This window comes from Ambystoma mexicanum, chromosome 12 (assembly GCF_040938575.1).
Source record: "Ambystoma mexicanum isolate Mex_15411 chromosome 12, UKY_AmexF1_1, whole genome shotgun sequence".
Taxonomy (NCBI): Eukaryota; Metazoa; Chordata; class Amphibia; order Caudata; family Ambystomatidae; genus Ambystoma; species Ambystoma mexicanum.
The window spans coordinates 387,099,060-387,120,755 of NC_090936.1; the positions used below are offsets into that span (position 1 = coordinate 387,099,060).

Below are 21,696 nucleotides of genomic sequence, written 5' to 3' on the forward strand. Positions count from 1 at the left end.
AATTCTTCAGCTATGTCCTGGTCCGTGAGGCAGGGGTCCAAGTTTTGGGACACAATTGCTCTCACATGGCTGTGCCCTTCGTCCCTCCGTTCAAGCCAGGCTAGGACCTTCCCAGCTTTGTCCCCAGTATCATATATTCTGGCTCGCATAGCACTGTGTGCCTGCCTGGCATTGTCCAATGCGATGTTTTGCAGTTTCTTCTGGGCTAGCATCAGTGCTCTGTTGGTATCTGGACAGTCGTTGATAAGATGTGTTCCTTCTGCTTGTTTTACGCTTGTTTCTGCCTCTCTCAGTGATTCCGAATGGATTTTCTTTTGGGCCGTCGTCCAGGAGATGATTTCTCCTCGTAGCACTGGTTTGTATGCCACCCAGAGTGTAGAGGGACTTTCTACTGTTCCTTCATTGGTCTCAAAGTACTCTGTAGTGGCCTTTTGTATGCGTTCAATCAGCTCAGGGGAACCCAGGTAGTAGTTATTCAATCTCCACACCGGTGGAGGAGCTGGTTTGCACGTCCTGAGTGATATGAGTAGAGGGGAGTGATCTGAGATGCCCCGTGGAAGGTATTCGGCTTGCGTTACTGTGTGTGTTAATGTCGCGGGCATGAAGAAGTAATCCAAGCGTGATAGCGATGCATGTACTCCAGAGTGGAAGGAGTACCCTTTTTCTTCCGGGTGTAGGTCGCGCCACTCATCCTTAATACCAAACGCTTCCACAGATGTGGCCAGATTGGTTTGACGGTTAAGGTCTCTGTTACGTAGATGCGTACGGTCTTGTACATTGTTCATGACGTCATTGAAATCTCCTCCTAGGACCAAAGTGTCCGAGGTTTCGCTGGTTAGCAAGGGCGTTACATCTTCCATAAGTCTGGATTGGAGAGTCGGTGGGGCATAGATCACCATAAGGGATGTCGTTTTGTTTCAGAGCGTGCCTGTGGCATATATGAATCTGCCCCCAGTGTCCTGTATTGTTTTGGTGAGGGTGAGCGGTAATCTTTTGTGGATTAATATCAAGACCCCTCTGGCTCCCATCGTAAAACCAGCTTGTATGGTTGTGCGATAGTTCGAACGTTTAAATAGTGCATTGGATGTACCCACCAGATGGGTCTCTGTTAGGAAGACTATATCCGGACTGTGCCTGTTCAGGAACTGTCTCACCAGCCTCCTTTTCAGGCTGTTTCCTAGGCCATTTACGTTCCAGGTGAGTAGTTTTAAAGTTTTATTCATATTGTCTTGTAGAGTTGCGTTCATGTGTATGGTTCCAGCTGGTAATGGAGCCTCCCATAGTGGGGGCGTTGGACGCGTGTGAAATGTAGCAGGGAGCAGTGATTGCTAGTCGATTAGTCACTGTTTTATGTAATATGTAGTGCTTCATCGAGTATTTCCAACTTGTAAACTTTTGCCAAACTCCCCCCTCCCCATACTTCAACCCCAACCGAAGCATCTGTCGCCCCTTAACAGTTCAAACTTTACTTAAACAGTATATCTAGGCAGTCTAGGGCTCTGCCTATCTTTCTACGTTCGTTTCTTTGCCAAAAGGGGGGGCGGGACGGTTCCATTCACCAGCCATTACTTACTTTCTGCCATGTGAATCTTGTTTTTAGCAGGTTTCATTTCTCTTTTGTGTTTCGTGTTTTCACTTGCCTTTTCTGTTGCCGTTTCCGTCATGCGTTTTCCAGTTGTGGCGCATTTTCCTGCCGCTGTGGTGGACTGTTGTCCGGTGGTCTTTCTGGATGTGGTCTATTACGGTCGTTTCCAGCCTTCTTCTTTCCGTTCCAGTCGCCTTCAATGTGCCTTTCTGCCCAATTCCATGCCTCTTTGGGATCCAAAAAGTGTACTGTTGTGCCCTTGTAGTATATCTTGAGTTGAGCAGGGAAAATCAGACCATATTTGATTCCAAGCGATTGAAGGCGTTTTTTAAGTGGGTCAAAGGATTGGCACGCTTTTTGGACTTCTCTAGTGAAGTCAGGGAAAAAGGAGATCTTCGAGCCGTTATAGGTGATGGACCGTTTCGTTCTTGCCATTTGTAGAATGGCATCCCTGTCTCTATAGTTCAGAAGTCTTGCTATGATCGCATGCGGTGGCGCCCCAGGGGTGACCCTGCCTGTTGGGATGTGGTGGGCTCTTTCGATAGAAAAGAATTTGGAGAAGGATTCAGCGTCATATATGTCTAATAGCCATCTTTCAAGAAACAGCTCCACGCATTCTCCTTCAGCTTTTTCCGGCAGGTCTAGGATGCGGACGTTATTGCGTCTTGATCGACCCTCACTTTCGTCTACTCTTCCCTCTAGGGATTTCATTTGTTGTAGCATGGTGGTTATCTGGCGGTTGACACCTTGTAGATTGTCCTCGGTCACCGATATGCGTGCTTCCGCCTCTCCGGTGCGTGCGGTCAGCTTCTGCAAGTCATGTCTCAACAGGGATACCTCAGCTCCAATGGCGTCCATTTTCTTCTCCATTGATGTCCTGGAGCTGGCAATGGCGCCCATCACATCCCTGAGAGAGAAGTCCTCCTCCATGATGTCAGGTTCGGTCGATGCTAATCTCTCTGGTGATCTAGACAGCGGAGTGGTTGCATACTGTTCTATCCTGCTTTGGGTGGAGGTATTTCTAGGTTTGTCCTTCCCCATATTGCGAACCAGGGCCTTGTACTATGAAGAAAAGTACGTTCTGTGGTTGAGAGGCACTTCTCAAATCGTTATGGGTTGGGAGAAGCCGTTGCCGGGGGCCCGTGTCTGCATCTATGTGCCAGTATTTCAGGGCCTGCGCTGGGAAAGCAAACGGATCTCAGTTCACTCGCGCGGCAGTTTCTCAGGGTGCTGCTCTACCCCAGGCGGGGGGCCTGCTTGCAGCGAGATGGGATCACGGGAGCTCCTCTCCCACAGCTCGTTCCAGGCAGGCAGACAGATTTCAGGGCCCACTCCCACCTCTCCTTGCCGGGTCTCGTGGGTTCCTCCTCCGGTGCGCACCACAAGTTAGCAGAGTAGCAGGTAAGCAGCAGGCTGGCGGGCGCTCGACGATGTACGGAGCGCCTGCGTCCACTCAGGGAGCCGGGGGGGCCAGGAATTCCAGCGCGTGTCCCCACACGTAGCCGGTCCCCTCTCTTCGGCAATCCGTTGGTCCGCGTAGGGGGGGAAGGCAGTCCCCTCCCTCTGAAACAGCGACCGTCTCCGCACAGCTTCTCTTCCACAGGTACCAGGATTTGCAGCGTCGCCGAGTTTGCGCTCAGCAGCGCCCGGCGGCCATTTTGGAAACTTCCCAAACGTCGTCACTCCAATTTTTACCAGCTTATATCTCTGAAACTGGCAGCCAATTTCACACTTGGACCACCGGGCATGAGAGACGTTATGTTCTGATACCCGAAAACACCTTTTGCTTTACATGGGCAGTCGTTTTTCTAGCAGGATATCGCAGGATACGGCTGACGGCTTCAGGAGCACCGAGAGCTCACGTCTTCATGCCGCGTCCGTTGGTGTGTTTTTGCTTTCTGATCTTTTTGATCGAACGGGGGCCTAACAGGTTTGTGATCAGTGGTCTGGGGCTGGCTAGTACCTTGGAATACAGAGTTCCTAATCATAGGGCCTTGGGGTGCTATAATTTAGTATTAGGACTGATGGGGGTTGGAGGCCCGTGCCTCCTTCTCGTGGGATCATATCGTACAAAGATACTCAGCCCTCCTCCCATGGCCTTTCAGGGCACATTCTTCCCAGGCACAAAGGCTGACAACTTTTTAGACAATTAAGGGTTTATGGCCTTTCTCATCAGTGCCCAGCAGTGCCTGGGATTACAACCTATTCCTTTGCTCATGTTCACGGTCTAGGCCTCCGGCGCTGACTACTGCACTGTGTTTAAGCTTTGTGTTCCAATATGGCTACTATTCCTGCATGGGCACTACACCTACGAAGCATGCAATAATGCAGCTGTGTAGAAGCCTTTAAGGGCACCCCCGTCTCTAACATTATCTTTTATGGGCTTTGCCTTATTCTTAAGCGCTTGGGGGTGAGGGAAGCTTGTGTCCCCTTCCCAACACCCCCCCTTTCGTTAATTCTACATTGACAAACTCCCCAATAAGCTCATAATTATTTGCCCCCCCGGTAGCGTTCCACCACCAGCCTCTCAGCCTCTAAGTAAGGCGTTGATCCGTCCTTCAGAACCCATGCTCTACAAACATGACACAAACTCTGGGGTACAGGTCATATATATACAGCCCCCATCACCTGCTAGATTCATCCAGTGTTCTGTATAATGCTCAGGACCAGGTGGGGGTGTGGTGATAGTCCCGGGAGGATGCAAGTGCTGCACTATGACCACCATGTTTGTTTTCTTTGGGTCATCCGTTTGGACGGCACTATCTTTTGTACTGCGAGGTACATTGGATATCCCAATTGAAACCATCTTCATGGCACTGCTAGGTAGTGCTTTGACACAACACCAGAGTCCCAGTTGTCAGATGCAGAAAAGGACCAACAAAAACCAGATGACGGGCACCAGGATTTTCACGATCGCCCCATCCAGGATGGTGCCTGAGCTAAAAGGTGGTCAAACCAATCATCTTTTTTTATGCCAGCTTCAGTTTTCCGGTGTGAGCCGAGGCTATGCAGTGTTACTATTATTTGCATCGGGGAGCCATTCTCTGTGTCGTTTGGAGGCACAAATGTGCAACAGGGATTGCCAGTTTTTCAGCAAACCTCTGCTGCCATTGCTGTGAGCACATCGAGTACATATCTGTTCTGGACGGTCATCAATCATATGGCACGCATCTCGACCTTGATTGCGTTGAGGCCTTGTTCCATGTCATTTGCCTGCTGTATGACCTCCCATTGCACAATTTGGAGCGACTTGGCATTTGCGGCTGTTTCTGAACCCCAGACAGTAGGAGGGATGCAAACAAGGTTTCTTCTTTGCTGAACAGTGTATATTCATTGGGTATTTATTTGAGCAGCTCAAAGGAGTCTTGAGACATGTAATTCAATCTTCTGTTCCTGCACAGGTTTTGGTTCTTTTCTTTTGCAGCTAAGATACGGAAGAGGGAGGGCTGCACCAGACTTCTTGTGGGTCCCTCTATTGCTGGCAAGTTCTTCGATCCCACTGCTAGGTGATCTTCAGGGATCACAAGAAGCAGTGCTTGCAATGTGGCCAGTGAGCAATAGCCCCTCCATGATGGTGGGAGGTGCAAGAACGCCTGTTGTGCACACACCCAGTAGTAGTCCATTACTGCAGCAGTGCCTTTTTTGAGGTCTGGAATGAACAATGTTTTTTGCATCTTTGGTTGACCTCTACAAAAACAGTTCCTTCATTGTAAAATAATCATTTCTAAGTCTCTTGCTTTTTCACTTTCATTGGCTTTTCCACTGCTTCGATCCCCGCGAGTTTTGCAATATGTTTGTTCCAGAATGGTGCACATGATTTGTTCACTCGGACCATCACTTTGTCTCCAAACCCCATCAATCCTCCTGCTGCACAACTCATTGATGTTTCTAGCCACTTGCTTGTTAGATATTTCACCCCTTGAAATCTTAGGTATGGTCTCTGCAGACACTGGATGCTTTTAGGATTTTGAGTACATTGTAGCTGGTCAGAGTCCATAATTTTGACAAAATTCGTGCCTGGAAAGTGCCTCACATCCTACACAGTGCCAGATGAACTAGGCACTGAGCCTCTAAAATTGGTAGTTCTCTTGGTATTAATACCTTGGGTGCCTCTGATGCATATGGTATTAATGAACAAACATAACAACTTCCATTCACTGTTCTTTTCTCCACCAATCTCATGTCTGCACACCAACTATTCAAGGGTTCTGGATGGTGCACGTCTTCTATTGTATTTAGACCAAGTCCACGCTATTCGTCATACTTTGACCTTTTAAGTTGCCTCTTTCTACGTGCTAATACTATGTTATATACATATTGAAACGTGCTGATATATTCATTGGTACTATTCATAGTATTGTTACTTTTGACCTGGTCATTGACATGGGGATACGTGGCCACGGTATTGTGTGTTAAAAAAATGGGGACACATTTAAGTCTACACTCTTGATAATATTCACATACTTAATAGACTCATAACTAGTGACGTTTGCTTCCGTTGTTACACTGCCCCCCTTTTATATGTCCACTCCATATAAAAGTACATCCCTAATAAATCCCTAATCAAAACATACACATGGCAAATAGTCCAGCAAGCTAATGCATAGCACATACTTATGAGTAAGAGATCCTTGACATAGTATCATATCAATGATAGGAAAGGGATAGAAAAAAGAATGGGGAACTGCTAAATGTAATGCACAGCAGTGTTGTGTATGGTTTGTATGGGGATTGTTTGGGTGGGATACTGGACCATATGCTTTTATCATTTTAGAAGGAGCATTTGGGCCGTGGTGGAGAATGGAGTTGGGGTGCTGTGGAGGTGGCCACTTTAATTGCTTGGTTTATGCTCAGGCTGGGGTGCTTTGCAGACATCAGAGAGGTGTACCCAGTAACTTAGTTCCTTCACCTTTACCGCAAGGGGAGTGGTGTATATACCTTGGAAAGGACTGTTATATCTGGGTCTGACCACCTGTGAACAAAGTGTTTAATGTAAATCCAGTTCCCGGGGAAAACTGCAGAGGAGGTGACATTGCTGGCGTGTCCGTTGCGGTTTTGGCTGCTTCCTCCGTCCGGGGTGATGCAATCTGTTGGGAGACAAATTTTATGGCCTTCGTTAAGGAGGACAAATAGCTTCTAAATGTCTCCCCCACGATTGATGCTGCCCTGTGAGCGTCTCATTCTCACCCAACAGGAGAAAGTGGTGTATGCATGTAGCTCCTTGTTACCACCATGTGGGGTGATACATTGTGGTATTTGCAGGGATGTGTGTGCAAGCTGAATGATGCAAGTGGCAAACAGTGCACCCAGTTTTTCTTTAATGTGGTGCACAGTTTCCACAGCTTGCTTTTTAATAGGCTGTTGATCCATTCTTTGATGCCCTTGGCCGGGGTGGTAAATAGTGCACATCCAGTGCTTTATGGCCAGTAATGCCAAAACCTCTTTGAAAAGTTCATTGAAGAAATGCGTGCAGTTATCTGATCTCAATACATCGCACACGCCCCATTGAGGAAAAACCTCCTGCAATAAACATTTTGCAACACACTTAACACCTGAATGTGCACAAGATTCGGCCTCCACCCATCACGAGAAGGGACACATGACCACAATGAGATAACGAGATCCATTCCACATTTCCCCCATGTCCACATAATGAATATGCAGTTTGCAGAACGGCCCTGTAGGGCAGTGTAAGGTGCCTTTGATAGTCCTTAATGAAAGTCCTGTATTGTAACTTTGCCACGTAGTGCAATATATGGCCAAGTTAGTGAAGTTCTTCTGTAGGTTGGGGACAAACCAGTCCTCCTGTATGTCTGCTGCAATGTGCTGTTTAGAAATGTGTGATTGATGGTGTAACTCATGTGGCATAACCGCATTTCCAGATGTCTTGCCTCCATAACAAATTGGTTGGGACTGTTTACACCCTCTTTGCACCCAAAGTTCTTTGTTTTCTTGTGGGGCCAACCCTATAACTCAATCAGCTGTGTAATTAGCAAGGCATTGTAAGGTGTTGATAACTGTTCAGTGTTGGTTGTTAACACAGGATACTGTGATATTTGGGGCACTGGAAGATAAGCTGCCATTTTCGCTGCCGCATCTGAGGGGGCATTACCGAGTGAGACCTTGTCTGTGTTATTAGGGTGGGCGGTGCACTTTACGACTGCCACTACAGATGGTCCCGACAGTGCATGAATGAGCTTGCCCAATAATGCAGCATGTTGAACGGGAGACCCATCAACTCTCCTGAATTCCCTCCCCTTCCACCGTGCAAGACCTGCATGCACTGTGGTAGTGGCATATGCTGAATCAGAATTAATGGTCACGTTGCACCCTTCAGATGCTTGCAGTGCTTCAATTAGCGCTATGAGCTTCACAGCTTGAGCCAACAAATGCATTGGCAATCTCTTCTGCACTAGCTTTTCGTATTCCCCATCCACTATATGGACCACTGCCGCACCAGTACGCCGCAAGCCTGTGTCATGGTCAATTGTGGCTGACCCATTAACAAAGAAGACCCCCCTCCAGTGGTTTATCACATGCTTTTGCAATATAATCTTCTTCTCCCTTAAAAGTTACAGTCGTGGTCTGCTAAGTCTTCATCAATGCACATTTCTGTCAGAAAAGTGGTAGGATTAACAGTTTTGCACTGTACAATGTGAATATTTGGGCTCGATAAAATAACCTTGAACGCAGATGCTCGCTGCGTGGTCAGTGTGGATTTTTAATGCTCTAGAATGGCAAAAACTGCATGTTCGGCGTACAATGTCACAGAACATCCAATAACGGTGCTGGAGCTTTTTTCAATGGCAAATGCAGCAGCAGCAAGTGCCTGTTCTAACATACCATTGTAATAGGCCAATGGCTTGTGGCCCATGGATCTTTCTGTGTCAGTCATCAGTTGCCCATTAGAGCGGGAGAATAAATAGAACTCTTGCATGTAGTATGGGGTAGTCTGGTGCTGTCGATATGACCTCTTTCATGTCATTCAAATGTGTGAGCATGTCCTCCATCCAGACTATTTTGTTGTCCCCCTTTTGTGCTTCCTTGAGGGCCTCTAAAAGGGGCCTGGTGTATGCTGCATAGTCAAGTATCCATGCCCTGCAATAGTTGTAGAGTCCCAAGAATGTTGCATTTCCTTCATTGTCTTGGGCTGTGGGGTGGCACGCACTGAGGTGGCGAAGTCAGGGATGATTCTTTTGCCATTCAGAGTGATCAACTGACCCAAGTAGAGTGCTTCCTGGAGACAGTACTGTAATTTAGCCTTATCACCCTTGTGTCCCTTGAGGGCCAAGAGCTGTAGGAGTGTTATGGAGTCCTTTCTGAACTGCACACTAGTAAATCATCAACATATTGAATAATTGTACTTGGTGCCGGAATATTACCTAAATCAGCATGTAACCTCTTGTTGAAAATACTGGGGTCTCACAGTACCCTTAGGCAGTCTCATATGTTCAAAGCACATCTCCCCATGCATAGACACTGTAAGATATTGTGAGTCATGATGCAAAGGAACAGAAAATAAGGTGTTTTTGAGATCTACTACAGTAAAGTGGGTCGCCTCTTTCGGGATGCTACATAGGATTGTCGCAGGGTTCGGGACCACTGGAAATTCTGCCTGTACAATGTCATTAATAGGGTGCAAATCTTGAATCGGTCTCCAGCTACCCCCTTTTTACTTTTCTATCGGGTATATGGCAACGTTGCATGGGGAGGTAGATAGCAATATTATCCCCCGATTTAGCAGGGCAACGATCGTGCCCCGTATCCCCTACTCCGCTTCCCTTGATAAAGGATACTGTCTTACTTGGGGAAACACAGCGCCTGGCTTGAGTGTTATTCGAACTGGGGTCACTCCTTGTAGGAGCTCCACATCATAGTGATTTTTTTGTCCTGAGCCTCTCAGGGACCTGCTCTAAGTCTGTCTCAGTGAAGTTGGGTGGTGACACGAGAGCCATCAAAGGACATTGCATTTTCTGATACTGCACCATAATATCACAAGGGATAGTAATCGCTAGCACAATCTCGCCATCGACTTGTCGGTCCTCAAACAAGTCTGTATCAATCACTTCTCTAAGAGGCATTGTAGGGTCGATACGCAAGACTGTGCACCATTGACACCCTTCTGAGTCAATTCCAATTACCACAATCCTCTTAGCTGACACCACCAGACCCTGTAAGTCCTGGGACATTATCATTCCTGCCACCAATTCAGGGGTTACCACAGGCTGAAAAATGAAGGCTGATGGCACTCGCCAACAAACCTTGCCAATTTGGGGCACTACCTCAAGAAGTACTATCATGCCGCCATACACAAACATGTCCGGGTCCACAGGAATAACGCAATCCACTGTCAAATAGAAGCGGTGCAGTATAAGATCTGGCCTGCTCTAGGAGGACCTCCACTTCCAACCTGTGTCACTTCCTGCCAGCCACCACCAGGCAACCAAAGATGTTGGAGTGAGCTCCCTCTGCTCTTCTTGTCCACTCGAGCCACACGTCACCCCATCACCTCTCCTCTCCTCGTTGCTCATGCTACTGTGAGCCCAACGTTTCCACAAGGCTTACCATCTGCCAGGCCCCGGTATCAACACCAGGACTCTCCAGATTCACTGCGTCCCTCCACAATCCGTAGCATCGGCTCCGGCAACCACGCTGCAGCTGTCCCTCTAACGCTGCACTTCACTCTCCGGCACTGAGAGAAATACCTTAGAGGAAAGGACCTCTAAGCATATTCACATCATGCTCACAGCACAGGGTCAAGTCGTACCTTGCACCTCGCAACCAAGGGCGCTTCTGATATTATCCTGTGTTTCTGTTAACCCTTTCCTCCTAATACATTTTAGCAAAACTTCACTATTTACCAGAAAGTGGGTATTGGTTACTTTCTCCCAATTTACACTCTCTCAGAGCTGCTTCGATGGAGTCCTTGTAAGCAATAGAGAAAGTGCACTATTTGGGGAGTGGAGGAGACACAGTCGCCACCGCACAAAGGCGAGCAGAGAAGAGCTCCCGCCCTGAGGACTGGGCAGCACGGCATCTGCCTACCTGAGGAAAAAAAATAGAATGAGCAATTCCTGGGTCCAGCCTCCTGCTGGGGGAGCAGAGGAGCAGCCCACCGTCGTGGGACCAAAATGAGCTACAGAGGCTCCTTCCTGGGGGAGAGATGCTGCGAGGCTCTTGGCAGCCGCAGCAAACCAAAATACTAAGAGCTCCTGCCTGGGGAGCTGCAGAGAAAACGCAGTGTGGACCCTGCATGGGCCGCAGAAGAAAAGAAAAGGCATCGAGTTTCTCCCACATGGGGGGAGAGAATGCATCATACCAGCTGCCATTCCTACCTGGGAGCGAAGCGGACAAGGCCCCACTGTAATGGTGTACACTCCTGCATGGGGAGACGTGCATGGGAAGAAGCTGCTTGTACAAGGGGAGGGGAAGTGGACAGTATGTCCGCCTGCATGCAGCCTGCCTCCTGCGTACAGCCAACTATACTCCTGTCTGGGGAAGGTTAGTGGCACATGTCCCTACATGCGAGTTGAGCTCCGGGCAGGAGGAGAGCAGGCGGCCCATGCCGCCCAAGAACATTTAGTGCTCCTGCCTGAGGGAGAATTGGCTGACCGTGCCACCCCAAGGAATTTTGGAACTTCTGCCTGAGGGAAAACTGGCAGCCCATGTCGCGACAGCACTACAGGCCACTCGAAGAAGGCACTCCCGTCAGGGGTAGAGGTGCGCCGCCTCTCCAAGCAAGCGCTCCCGAAAGGGGGCGAGGGGGACAGTCTCAAACAAGGCACTCCCGTCGGGGGGAGTGATGCACTGCCCAAAGCAGCTCCTGCCTGGGGGAGAGGCCTGGGAGAAGAAGCGCGGCTCTGCAAGACCCAGCACCGCAGTGGCTTTAGCAGGAAGCCAGCACCGGGACCCTGCCGATCCTTGCGGGCCAACAGGCCAGGAGCAGGTCATGCATTGGGACACGTCCCCAACACTCAACGGACAGAGCGGTACAGCAAGAACTGTCAGCGCAGTGGCTGTACCTCGGAGCCCAGGACAGTGAGAAAACCCTCTCCCTGGAAAGGAGCCAGCAGATAGCACGACATGGACTGTTGCAGATCCTGCAAACCATAATCACTACAGTTGGGGCGCGGGGAGCCCGGTGCAGCTTTTCCAGGCAGTTCGGCGATCACCACTTCTATCAATATTGGACTAATAAAGCTTTAAGACCTATGTTCCAAAGTGTTTCACCCACCAATGAATATATATGTAGACGACCCACGAGGTCGGAGCCAGTTCTGTAGTGGTGAAAACACATGCCATCTCAGATGTTAATCATTTGTCTTTACACTTGGCATGGGATGTGGTGATCTCAGCACAACACCATGAGGTGCGTGCTGAGTCACGTGTGTGTGTGTCATGTCACAATGGCGTGACCAAGTCAATAAAGGGTTTGAGCAGTTTCCCGCGCGCCAGTGGCCGTACCAGTAATCCTGGTGTTTGTGTGCATTATTCTTGCCGGGCGGGCTGCCATATGGACAGTCAGGCCGCCCTGAGCTGCAGGGCACCCTTTCTACGGTGGGGACCCCCGACCCCACAACAGATACTGTGTTGTCCCTCTTTATAGGGCGAGGGTTCCCCCAATACATATTTTCCATTTCCAGCACTGCTTTTGTGCCCATAGTTATAATGTAGGAGGGGGGAACCACATGTCCCAGAATGCACTGTGCTTTTGACTGAACACCAGGCCTGCTGCAGATGTCATAACTTGTGATGGCTCTGCCCATTACAATTTGAATGATATCGTATCCAGCACATCGTATTTCCACATACAAATCGGAAAAGGTTGAAAATAACGTCGAAACACCTAAATAAAAAGTGTCTTCCATACAACATCGTCTTATCGCGCACAGGCGGGGCGGAGAATCATTCCGGGGAAATATCATTGCGTGTAAATTCGCGTTCCTCCTTCCAGTCTCCGGCTTACTTTTCTTTTCCTGGAGAGGCGGAGATTCGTCTCTCTCAGCCGGCGGAGATTGGTTTACAAAGCAGGAAGAAGAAGTGACGCTCTGGCATTGCTGTTTCAACTCCAGGAACTTGCTTGTTCGGTGTACAGCCTGGACGCAATATAGGACAGATCTTTTGTGCGATAAATCGCTGCAAAAGATAATTAACATTAAAAGGATGAGCGGCGAGCCCTGCGTGCACAGGGTGGGATGCTCTGCTCGTCTGGCATGGCTCCATGCTAAGGGCATAGTTCCACATGGACAATTGTTGCTAATTGGGAAAAGGCATGGGATGCTAAACATTGCCTTTTTTGGCCTGAATGGAGCGTGATGCTGTGCAGAGCAGGGCCGAGGCGCCGCGTGAATGCGGATCTCGGCTCCGCTGCAGGCTGGAGACAGGAGAACCCCGGCCACCCGCCAGCATGTCGTCGGAAGAGACCATCAGGATCACCCTGGGGGATAAATGCTACGAGGTGTGCAAGAGCAGGCTGATCGAGAGAAGCGACTACTTCCGAGCTCTTTACAGCTCGGGCATGAAGGAGTCCCAGCCGGGGCAGTCGGTTCAGCTGCAGGGGCTCAGCGTTCCAGGTCTGGAACTAGTCATCGAGTTCATCAACACCTCCCAGGTGACGCTGGAGCAGGAGACGCTGGAGGACCTGGTGGAGAGCGCCTCCTTCCTGCAGGTCACCTCCATGTTGGAGCTCCTCCTGAGCCGAGTCCAGCTGGACAACTGTGTGGAGCTGTGCAATCTGGGTGAAGTCTACGGCACCCAGGACCTTAGGGACGCCTGCCTGGAGTTCATGGCCTGCAACTACCACCAGCTGCTCCAGAGGCCAGAGTTTCACCTCTTCCCCACGGGCTTCAGGCAGCAGGTCAGGGAGATGAGGATGAAAGGGGACGCCACCCTCATAGCCCTGGGGGACTTCATTGGCACTCCATTTATTGGGCCCCATCAGGAAGGGCCCTGGTCCATGATGAGGTTTGATGAAGCTGCCCAGCGCTGGCTGCCCATGGCTAGCAGTCTTCCCCCTAGCATGGTGAATGTGAGGGGCTATGGCTCGGCAGTGATGGACAATTACCTCTTCATCGTTGGAGGGTTTCGGATGAGCAGCCAGGAGATCTCTGCTGCCCACTGCTATAATCCTTGCAAGAATGAGTGGAAGCAGATTGCTTCAATGAACCAGAAAAGGTAAACAAGGTCACGTGATGTACTTCAAAAGAACAATGCCTTCCAGATGTATATATATAATTCATTATAGCCGCTGCTGGGAATTTTTGTTTGCCCCCCCCCCCCACCTTGCAATGACCAATGGGTCACATATGCGACTTGTAGACCCATTTTGTGGCCAATTTGGCAAAACCAAGCTTGTGTCTACCTTGGAAGTTGCCATATTAATGCCATGTCCTAGAACCACCCCACATTAGTTATGTCTCTACTCTCTCTGTATATATATCGGTTCTCTGGCTCCTCCGTGCATCTTTAATTAATGACAAGAACTCCTCATTCCAAGGTTGCCACTGCCAGGCCACCAATGTAAACAAAGGAGGACCTATTTCTCACCCATTTCCCTTTCTCCTTTTCTGGAGTTTCTTGGTGGGATATTTTAATGCTAATCCCTGGCAACATATCCCACATTGCTTCAAGGGCCCACTTGTGCACACCTAGAGTCCAGCAATCAGCCACATGCTACGGTTTAGTAATTTCGAGCATGTGGAACTGCCTCGTAAATATTCCTATTATCTCCAGACATGCTAGAACTCGCCGTCTAATTCTGTACCATCCTAACCTTTGATCCACCTTAGCTGGATCTGCCATAGCTCGAGGTATCATAATGCTTAATATTCCTATCATCTCCAGACATGCTAGAACTTGCCGTCTAATTCTGTACCATCCTAACCTTTGATCCACCTTAGCTGGATCTGCCATAGCTCGAGGTATCATAATGCTTAATATTCCTATAATCCCCAGACATGCTAGAACTCGCCGTCTAATTCTGTACCATCCTAACCTTTGATCCACCTGAGCTGGATCTGCCATAGCTCGAGGTATCATAATGCTTAATATTCCTATCATCTCCAAACATGCTAGAACTCGCCGTCTAATTCTGTACCATCCTAACCTTTGATCCACCTGAGCTGGATCTGCCATAGCTCGAGGTATCATAATGCTTAATATTCCTATAATCCCCAGACATGCTAGAACTCGCCGTCTAATTCTGTACCATCCTAACCTTTGATCCACCTTAGCTGGATCTGCCATAGCTCGAGGTATCATAATGCTTAATATTCCTATAATCCCCAGACATGCTAGAACTCCCCGTATAAATTCTCTACACTCCTAAACTGTGATCCACCTTAGCTGGATCTTCCATAACTCGAGCTATCATAACACTTTCCCTGCTCTCAAAGCTGCTTCCCTTCACTAATACCTGGTCTTGTCTTCAGCCTCTTTACCCAACTGCTTCACCTTTCCTTCATCAATGCTCTGTGACAAACCAAGGCTTGGATACCACGGGCACAGTACACCAAACTCCAGGCAATCCTCAGCTCTCTGAGACCACTACAGGGATGATGTGGTGCAGTGTAACATATTGTAATATGACGTTTGGCAGGTTACTAACACTAGTTTGGACAGTTGTTGTATTTGCACTCCTAAAACCACAGAATTTCAACACTAGTTTATTTTTTCCTCAACAATTGAGTTGCACAATGCACAATTTGAGCTTATTAGTTTAAAAGAACATGATCTGGGGGTTCCCTGGTCTCTCACTACATAATTCTGGGCTCCCTCGTTCCTGCTAATTCAAGAGCAATGTTAAAGGATCTCTAGTGAAAGTGTTCACACAGTGACAGCGTTACTGACCTTGAATAATTTAGTATGACACCCCCCCTACTCTGCAGTAGGCTCACGCACCCCCTTGCACCACAAGGGGAATGCGTTTCACCATTGGCGGCAATACAAATCCATCTTCCACAGGTGCGGGTGGTGCACAAGCGTCCGCTGCTTATGTCCTAGGATAGGGCTGGTGGTACAGCGAGCAGATAAAGCACATCTGACAATTTCTCCACAAATTCAAACACTGGTGATGGCAGGCTGCGGCGGTTGTAGTGTTCTGCTTTTAGTGAGCTAATGCATACCACTGTCGATCTCATACCATGATACACTGTGCTGCTCACGGTCAAACTTCCTGTCCGCTTCACAATAAACCAGCGAGGTCATGTGACGCAACCGCGCTGTGGCCTTTGGACATCCTTGCATTCTCTTTGTTTGGCCCATCCACACACACCCTTGTCATCCATAGAACTTGTTTGTTCAGTAATCCATTCTTCCTGATGCATTTTCCATTGATAGCTTCTTGCACCATTATATGCCTTTTTGCAGTGTCCGCCTTTCATCCATCTTCAGAATCTTTCGTTCATCCCTCCAGCACCATACGCTTACACATTAATCTACTCTCGTGATCACCCCTTCTCACATTATCCCTCGCTCTTATTCTTAATCCTATTTCTTCATCCCTCCTGTGCCCTCTTTCCACCAAGTCTGCGTTCCTCTCGACATCCCTCCTCTCCCTAACACTGTGTGCATGAGCTCAGAAGATCTGTTCACCACGCAACAGCCATTACTGTTTCCTTTGTCCCCGCTTCTTCGTGTTGGCAGATGGTTGGCCTGCGTGCTGCATACTGGTGGATTGGGACTGGGTGATTGCCTCCTGGAGGTCGTATGGTGCTGAGCCTTCCAGACATTAGTACGCAAGGCACAGGATCTTGACGATGGGCCGCACTGCCCCGAAAGCTTTCTTCCTCTTCTTCTTGTTAGGATGACTCCAGAAACCTGAAGCCGGCGATTTCCATCTATTAAGATGGTGTTCGCCATCCCCGAAATCCAGTGTGTGCTTTAGAGTTGTTTTATGACTTGACTGGTTGGCCACAGCTAATTCTACCCGCCGTGTCCTGGAACTTTTGTGGCTTTTTTTTTTTTTTTCTTTTTTGGGGACAGATGAGACGGCCTGAGTAAGTTCCCTGCTTCTCAGGAGTATTGCTAGGTTATGCAGGCTTAACTACTGAACCTCTCTCTATAAGTAGAGAGTGTTGCAGTGTAGTTCAGGCTGCATCACATAGAAATACTCCCGAAAAGCGGGGAACTTTATAGTATATTTAGTATGCAGCGTGTCGGAATATTCAAGCAATATCACTTAATCCGTGAAGAATGGCAGCAAGGATATTGACAGTGGCCTCAATTACAGACCCAGCACAATCACTGCTACTGACTGTGGTAATCTGAGGCGCCAGCCTAAATTGCGGCAATACTACCTTCATGTTGGTAACTGGTGCAGATTCCCTGAAATACCGCCAGCTGTATTTCAGTGAATGGCATGCACTATTCAACATATTTTTCAATAGCATTTCATTCCTCATCTTGAGGGTGGAAATTGGTTGAAGTTTTCTTCTCCCACTGTGCATGCTTTTTATAGTGAAGAGAAGCGCTGCTAATGACCCTTTTTAATGCATTAAATTACTACAGGGGTACTTTTGTTTAGCCTCCTTGGGTGTCCCTAAACAGGAGGGCTTGCCCTACAGCAGAATTGCCAAAACTTCATAAGACCATATACAATGTCTGCTGCCACATCATGGGCGGAGGATAACGTTTGAGGTCCCATCGTGATAATCCACCTGTAATTGAGTGGTATTTACCACTGTTTGAATTCCCATGGAATTCGGTTGTTGGTAAATACAAGCCTGCAGCAGTGCAAGTCGTAAAACGGGCCGTATTTGCACAATACTGCCCATTTTACCATTGCCATCATAGCTGTAATGAGGCCCAGTATGTTTTTGAGTACGTTCCAGAGGGCTCCAAATTTAGTAATGATTATGAAAGGGAAACCTTTTCATTCCTTACAGTAAAAACTAAATGAACAAGTGGGTGACATTTTTGACTATCATCACCTGACTTGGTGGTGCTGTGAATCCCCAAAGGCATTTATAATGCATAGTTAAAAAACGAAATCACAATTAGAAATGTGACTAAGATGCATATTTATGGGTATCCCAAATGGCCAAAATAAATTCCGATGAAAACAAGGACATTGTGTATGGTTTGCCTTTTTATTCTCTGTCATGTAATGTCCCTTCCAGGTGCAGAAGCGGGGTACGACGTCCTTCCATCGCCTGCCTGTTCATCCTCAGGCTTTTTAACGTGCACATTCCATCGGATGTGCTCATCGAATTTTTTAAGGGGGTGTGGGACAGGGCAGATGAGGTTTTGGGCGGGTGGACAATAGCAAAAAATAAGCGTGGTAGGTGGGTGTGGGGGGTACCCCCTAAAAAAAAAAAAACCGATGAGCACATTGGATGGAATGTGCACGTTAAAAAGCCTGGGGATTAACAGGCAGGCGATGAAATGAAATGACATGGAACCGCAGAGCGGATGGTCGGCTTGGATCTCAGGGCGGATTTAGAAGATTGAATCAGGGATTCGAGGAATTTTGGGTCACCGCCAGCACAATAGTGAAAAGGTGTGTGTGCACCGCCAGGACAATAGTGAAAAGGTGTGTGCGCACCGCCAGCCCAATAGTGAAAAGGTGTGTGTGTGGGGGCGCAGGGGGGTGAGCGACAGGGGTAATTGTACAAGGGAATCGCCGCTCGTCATGTTCCTTTCATAAAGCACAGCTTTACTGCTGGTTCAACAGGGAGCTGTGCAAAGGGACATGGACGATCATAGGTTTGAAGACCGCTGGGCTTTCGGGAACTTGGTGTTAACAGCAAGGGGGGGGCACTTGTGCTAATCTAGCAGAGGAAGCTGGGAGCTGAGAGTAGGGATCCACCACCCGGAGTGGTTAGGGTGCAGGCTGTGAATTGCCAGGCCTGCACAAATATTCAGGGTTTCCCATCAGAATTTCCTTATTTTGGGAAATTGGGAGCAAGAAATGCCTTTTTAAAGGAGTACACATTAGTCCGGTTTCTAGGCTGTCATATCTTTAGGAAAGCATAAATACATTTTAATCTGAAAAAATAAGCATTTGGCTTGTAATGCAAGGATTCTTTGTAGCTAGCAATTGCTGTGAGTGAAAAGAAGCATTTTTATCATGTGATCTGTCTTCCCATTGGGCGGCACTGTAGCAGAGGCCCTCTTTGTGAAAGGTGCTGTCTATGCCACTGGCCTCAATCCATCTCGTGGCCAGTGCCTGTAGAATAAAGCGTCAGACCCCATGGTTTTCTTTGTTGGGAGTTTAATAGACAGGTACAATACGCCCCTGAGCTCCTTGGCTATTTATTGACTAACCACCCCTTTTTGGCTGTTTCTGAGCACTTGCAGACATGATACTGTAGCATCCTGCAATGACGCCGAGACTCTGTGCAGTGGCCGGAAAGACACATATGTTTGGGTGTTCTATATAGAGATAAGTGCCCTTTTCGGCCGCTTCTGTTCCCGTTCAGGTGTGCGCTTCAAAACCATGGATGCTTCATAGCCACGTACCAACGCAGAATTATGACAGCACAGTGAAGAGATGAGCATCAATGAAAAGCCTGTACTGTGGTCCAGGGCATCCGTTACCCTGGTCTGTTCTGTAAGTGATCATGTATAGGCCACTCTGATCATTTCAAGAGAGCGCAGCCTATTGCTTGTAAGGTGGCAAATGAGTGTTGCCCTGCGTGCATGCTTTTCTGGTGGGTCATGTTATGTTGGCTACCTTTTTGCAGTTCTAGTAGTTTTGTGAAGGATGGCCCTCAAGTCCCTATTAGTACCCTCCTAAAAACATCTGCACTCACCCCCACCCCTTCCAAAAGAACCCTGCCCAAGATGCAGTTCCCTTACAATGTTAAATGGCGGCAGCACAAAGGACCCCAAATGGGCACAAATAGAAAATTCAGGAAGGAAATGTGCATATTACACCAGAATGTTCGACGGGGGAGGAGATAAGGGCCAGAGTTAAACTGCAGGGGTAGGACAGTGTAATGCCACTAACTAACCCTACTAAAAACTCAACCTTCTGCATATAGCTTCTCAAACTCTGAACTAAACACAACCATAGCACAATAAACCATACGTCCTTCACAACACCACAACAATGAAACAAACAACACATATCCTCGCACAACAGCACTTGGCAGCTACCAACCGAAAAACACACGCTCAGTGAATGGTGTCAACCGAACTGAAGCTGCCAACAGCACATCACAGCCACCTTGCACTCTTCTTCCACTCAGTCCGACTAACTTAGCCGCCTCCCCCCTGGCTTTACAGATACGCCAAGAAACCATGCAGATGGCAACAGTTTGTGGTACAAGATCCATTAGCATAACGTATGATGCAACTCTAAAGCGCTGCAGAAGAGTTAGGCCGGCCCCGATAATATACTAGTGAAAGCATCCTGGTCTGTCGTGTAGGGACCCATCAAGGTGCTGGTGAGAGGGGGGGGGGCCTGGATCTCATGAGCGGTTTGCAAGAATGGGAGGGGACAGAGCGGGACATGTGATCGTTGCCGCATAATGGCCAGTCCAGGGGGGCAAGGGGCTGCCTGTGAGGGAATAGCTGAAAGTTCATGCTCATTTTCTATCAAGCACTGCTTCGCTGCTGGTGCAATGGAACCACTCTACCCCTCAAGCCCACATTTTCATTCCTCCTGTCCAGGCCTGTGACTGTCAGTTTAAGAACTGGACAGATCTCTATAATACAGGATAAACTGTTAGACATGTGTTAGGCACAGTGGCAAACATGATATGACGAATTTCAACTTTGATGAATTCTGAGACAACTCCAATTATGAACTCCTGTTTTAACAGAGAATAGCTAAATAGATTGAAATTGTATTGACTAACATTTCTGACTACTTTTTTTGAACCTCGGTTTGGTGATGCATTTTTAAAAAATCATCACTGATGAAAAATATAATAGTGACGTATAGGAATGTCAGGGTTCGAAATTGAGGGGAGCTGGGAGCTGTTTAGCTCCTGTTTAGGAGAGCCTGGTTAGCTTATAACCAGCCGTTACAAGGAGCTACACTTTGCTCCCCAGGCTAACTGATGCTGAACAAACACGACTATGTGAATGTAACTCGGTTACATCTGGGACAATCTATAAATACACATTAGGGCACATCTATATGACATTTATTATTTATTTCTTGTTGCGCACCACATCCCCATAGGCGTCAGGGCGCATATTTGAAGCATAATGGGTCATAGATGATGGATACAGTTAACCGTTTGCATTTTATGTGGAAGTTAGATTTGTGTAATGCTATGCACTACTTCCCCATTGGTAGTTCCTGCTTATCCAATCCTAATTACGAGCCCTGCAAGGGTAAACGTAAACATATCTATGAACCTGTATGCCTTATTCTTTTGAGTAATAAAAATGCTTCAGGTGGCACTCCAGCAGAAACGCAATAAGGGCCTCACCGAGAACATGCATTCTTGGTGTGTGATTTGCGAAAATATTGGGACGCCATGCACTGCCCACGAGTTGTACATCACGTGCAGCGACAGCTCACTGCATAGTGCCACTATTATGTTCTAGCAGGGCTGTATCATCAGCCCAGTTCTCACTGACCAGACTGTGCGCAAATATAACTGGCAGACAAAGCCAATCATGCAAAGTGCCGGCTGTTGCCTTGACAAAGGACATTGTCTGAAACACGTGTAGGCATTTTCCCTTGAATTGTGTTCTTTGTGTTACTTGCTACTGTGTTTGGATTGCTTTGTTTGGCATCTCATAATAGAACCCAAAATTCAGCAATCTGCACAACTGCCCTGAATGGCGTAGCAGACAGCTCCACAGATACTATCAAAGAAAGATGCGTGGCTAATGACTCTAATTGGAGTGTACTTCATGTTTCTGAAAATGAAGGCGCAAGGTCACAATATGACCCTGTCCCTATTTTGAAGACTGCCATAACGGAACAAACGTACTACTTTCTGCGTGCATGCGACTTTGATTTTGTACCACACTAGCAGCTTCTAGCTCCCAACCTGCGCACCGATAGGCCAACAAGTCAAAATTAGAGCACCCTTTTAAATATAAAGTTTTAAAATGTTGATGGTTTTTAAAAATATTTTGACGTACAAATAATTGATACAAATAGCTACAATAAGATCATATTAAAAAGGAACATTGCATAACAATGA

At 47.8% G+C, this 21,696-nt stretch overlaps 1 protein-coding gene across 1 annotated transcript in view; it reads left to right on the top strand.

Annotated features, from left to right (window-relative positions):
• Window positions 1-12,517: 12,517 nt before the first annotated feature.
• KLHL42 (kelch like family member 42) overlaps window positions 12,518-21,696 on the top strand; it is a 50,648-nt gene continuing 41,469 nt past the window's right edge. The window contains exon 1 of the mRNA XM_069628520.1: window positions 12,518-13,759. Within this exon, the coding sequence (XP_069484621.1) occupies window positions 12,891-13,759 (869 nt within the window). The 5' untranslated portion in view covers window positions 12,518-12,890. The remainder of the gene's footprint in view (window positions 13,760-21,696) is intronic.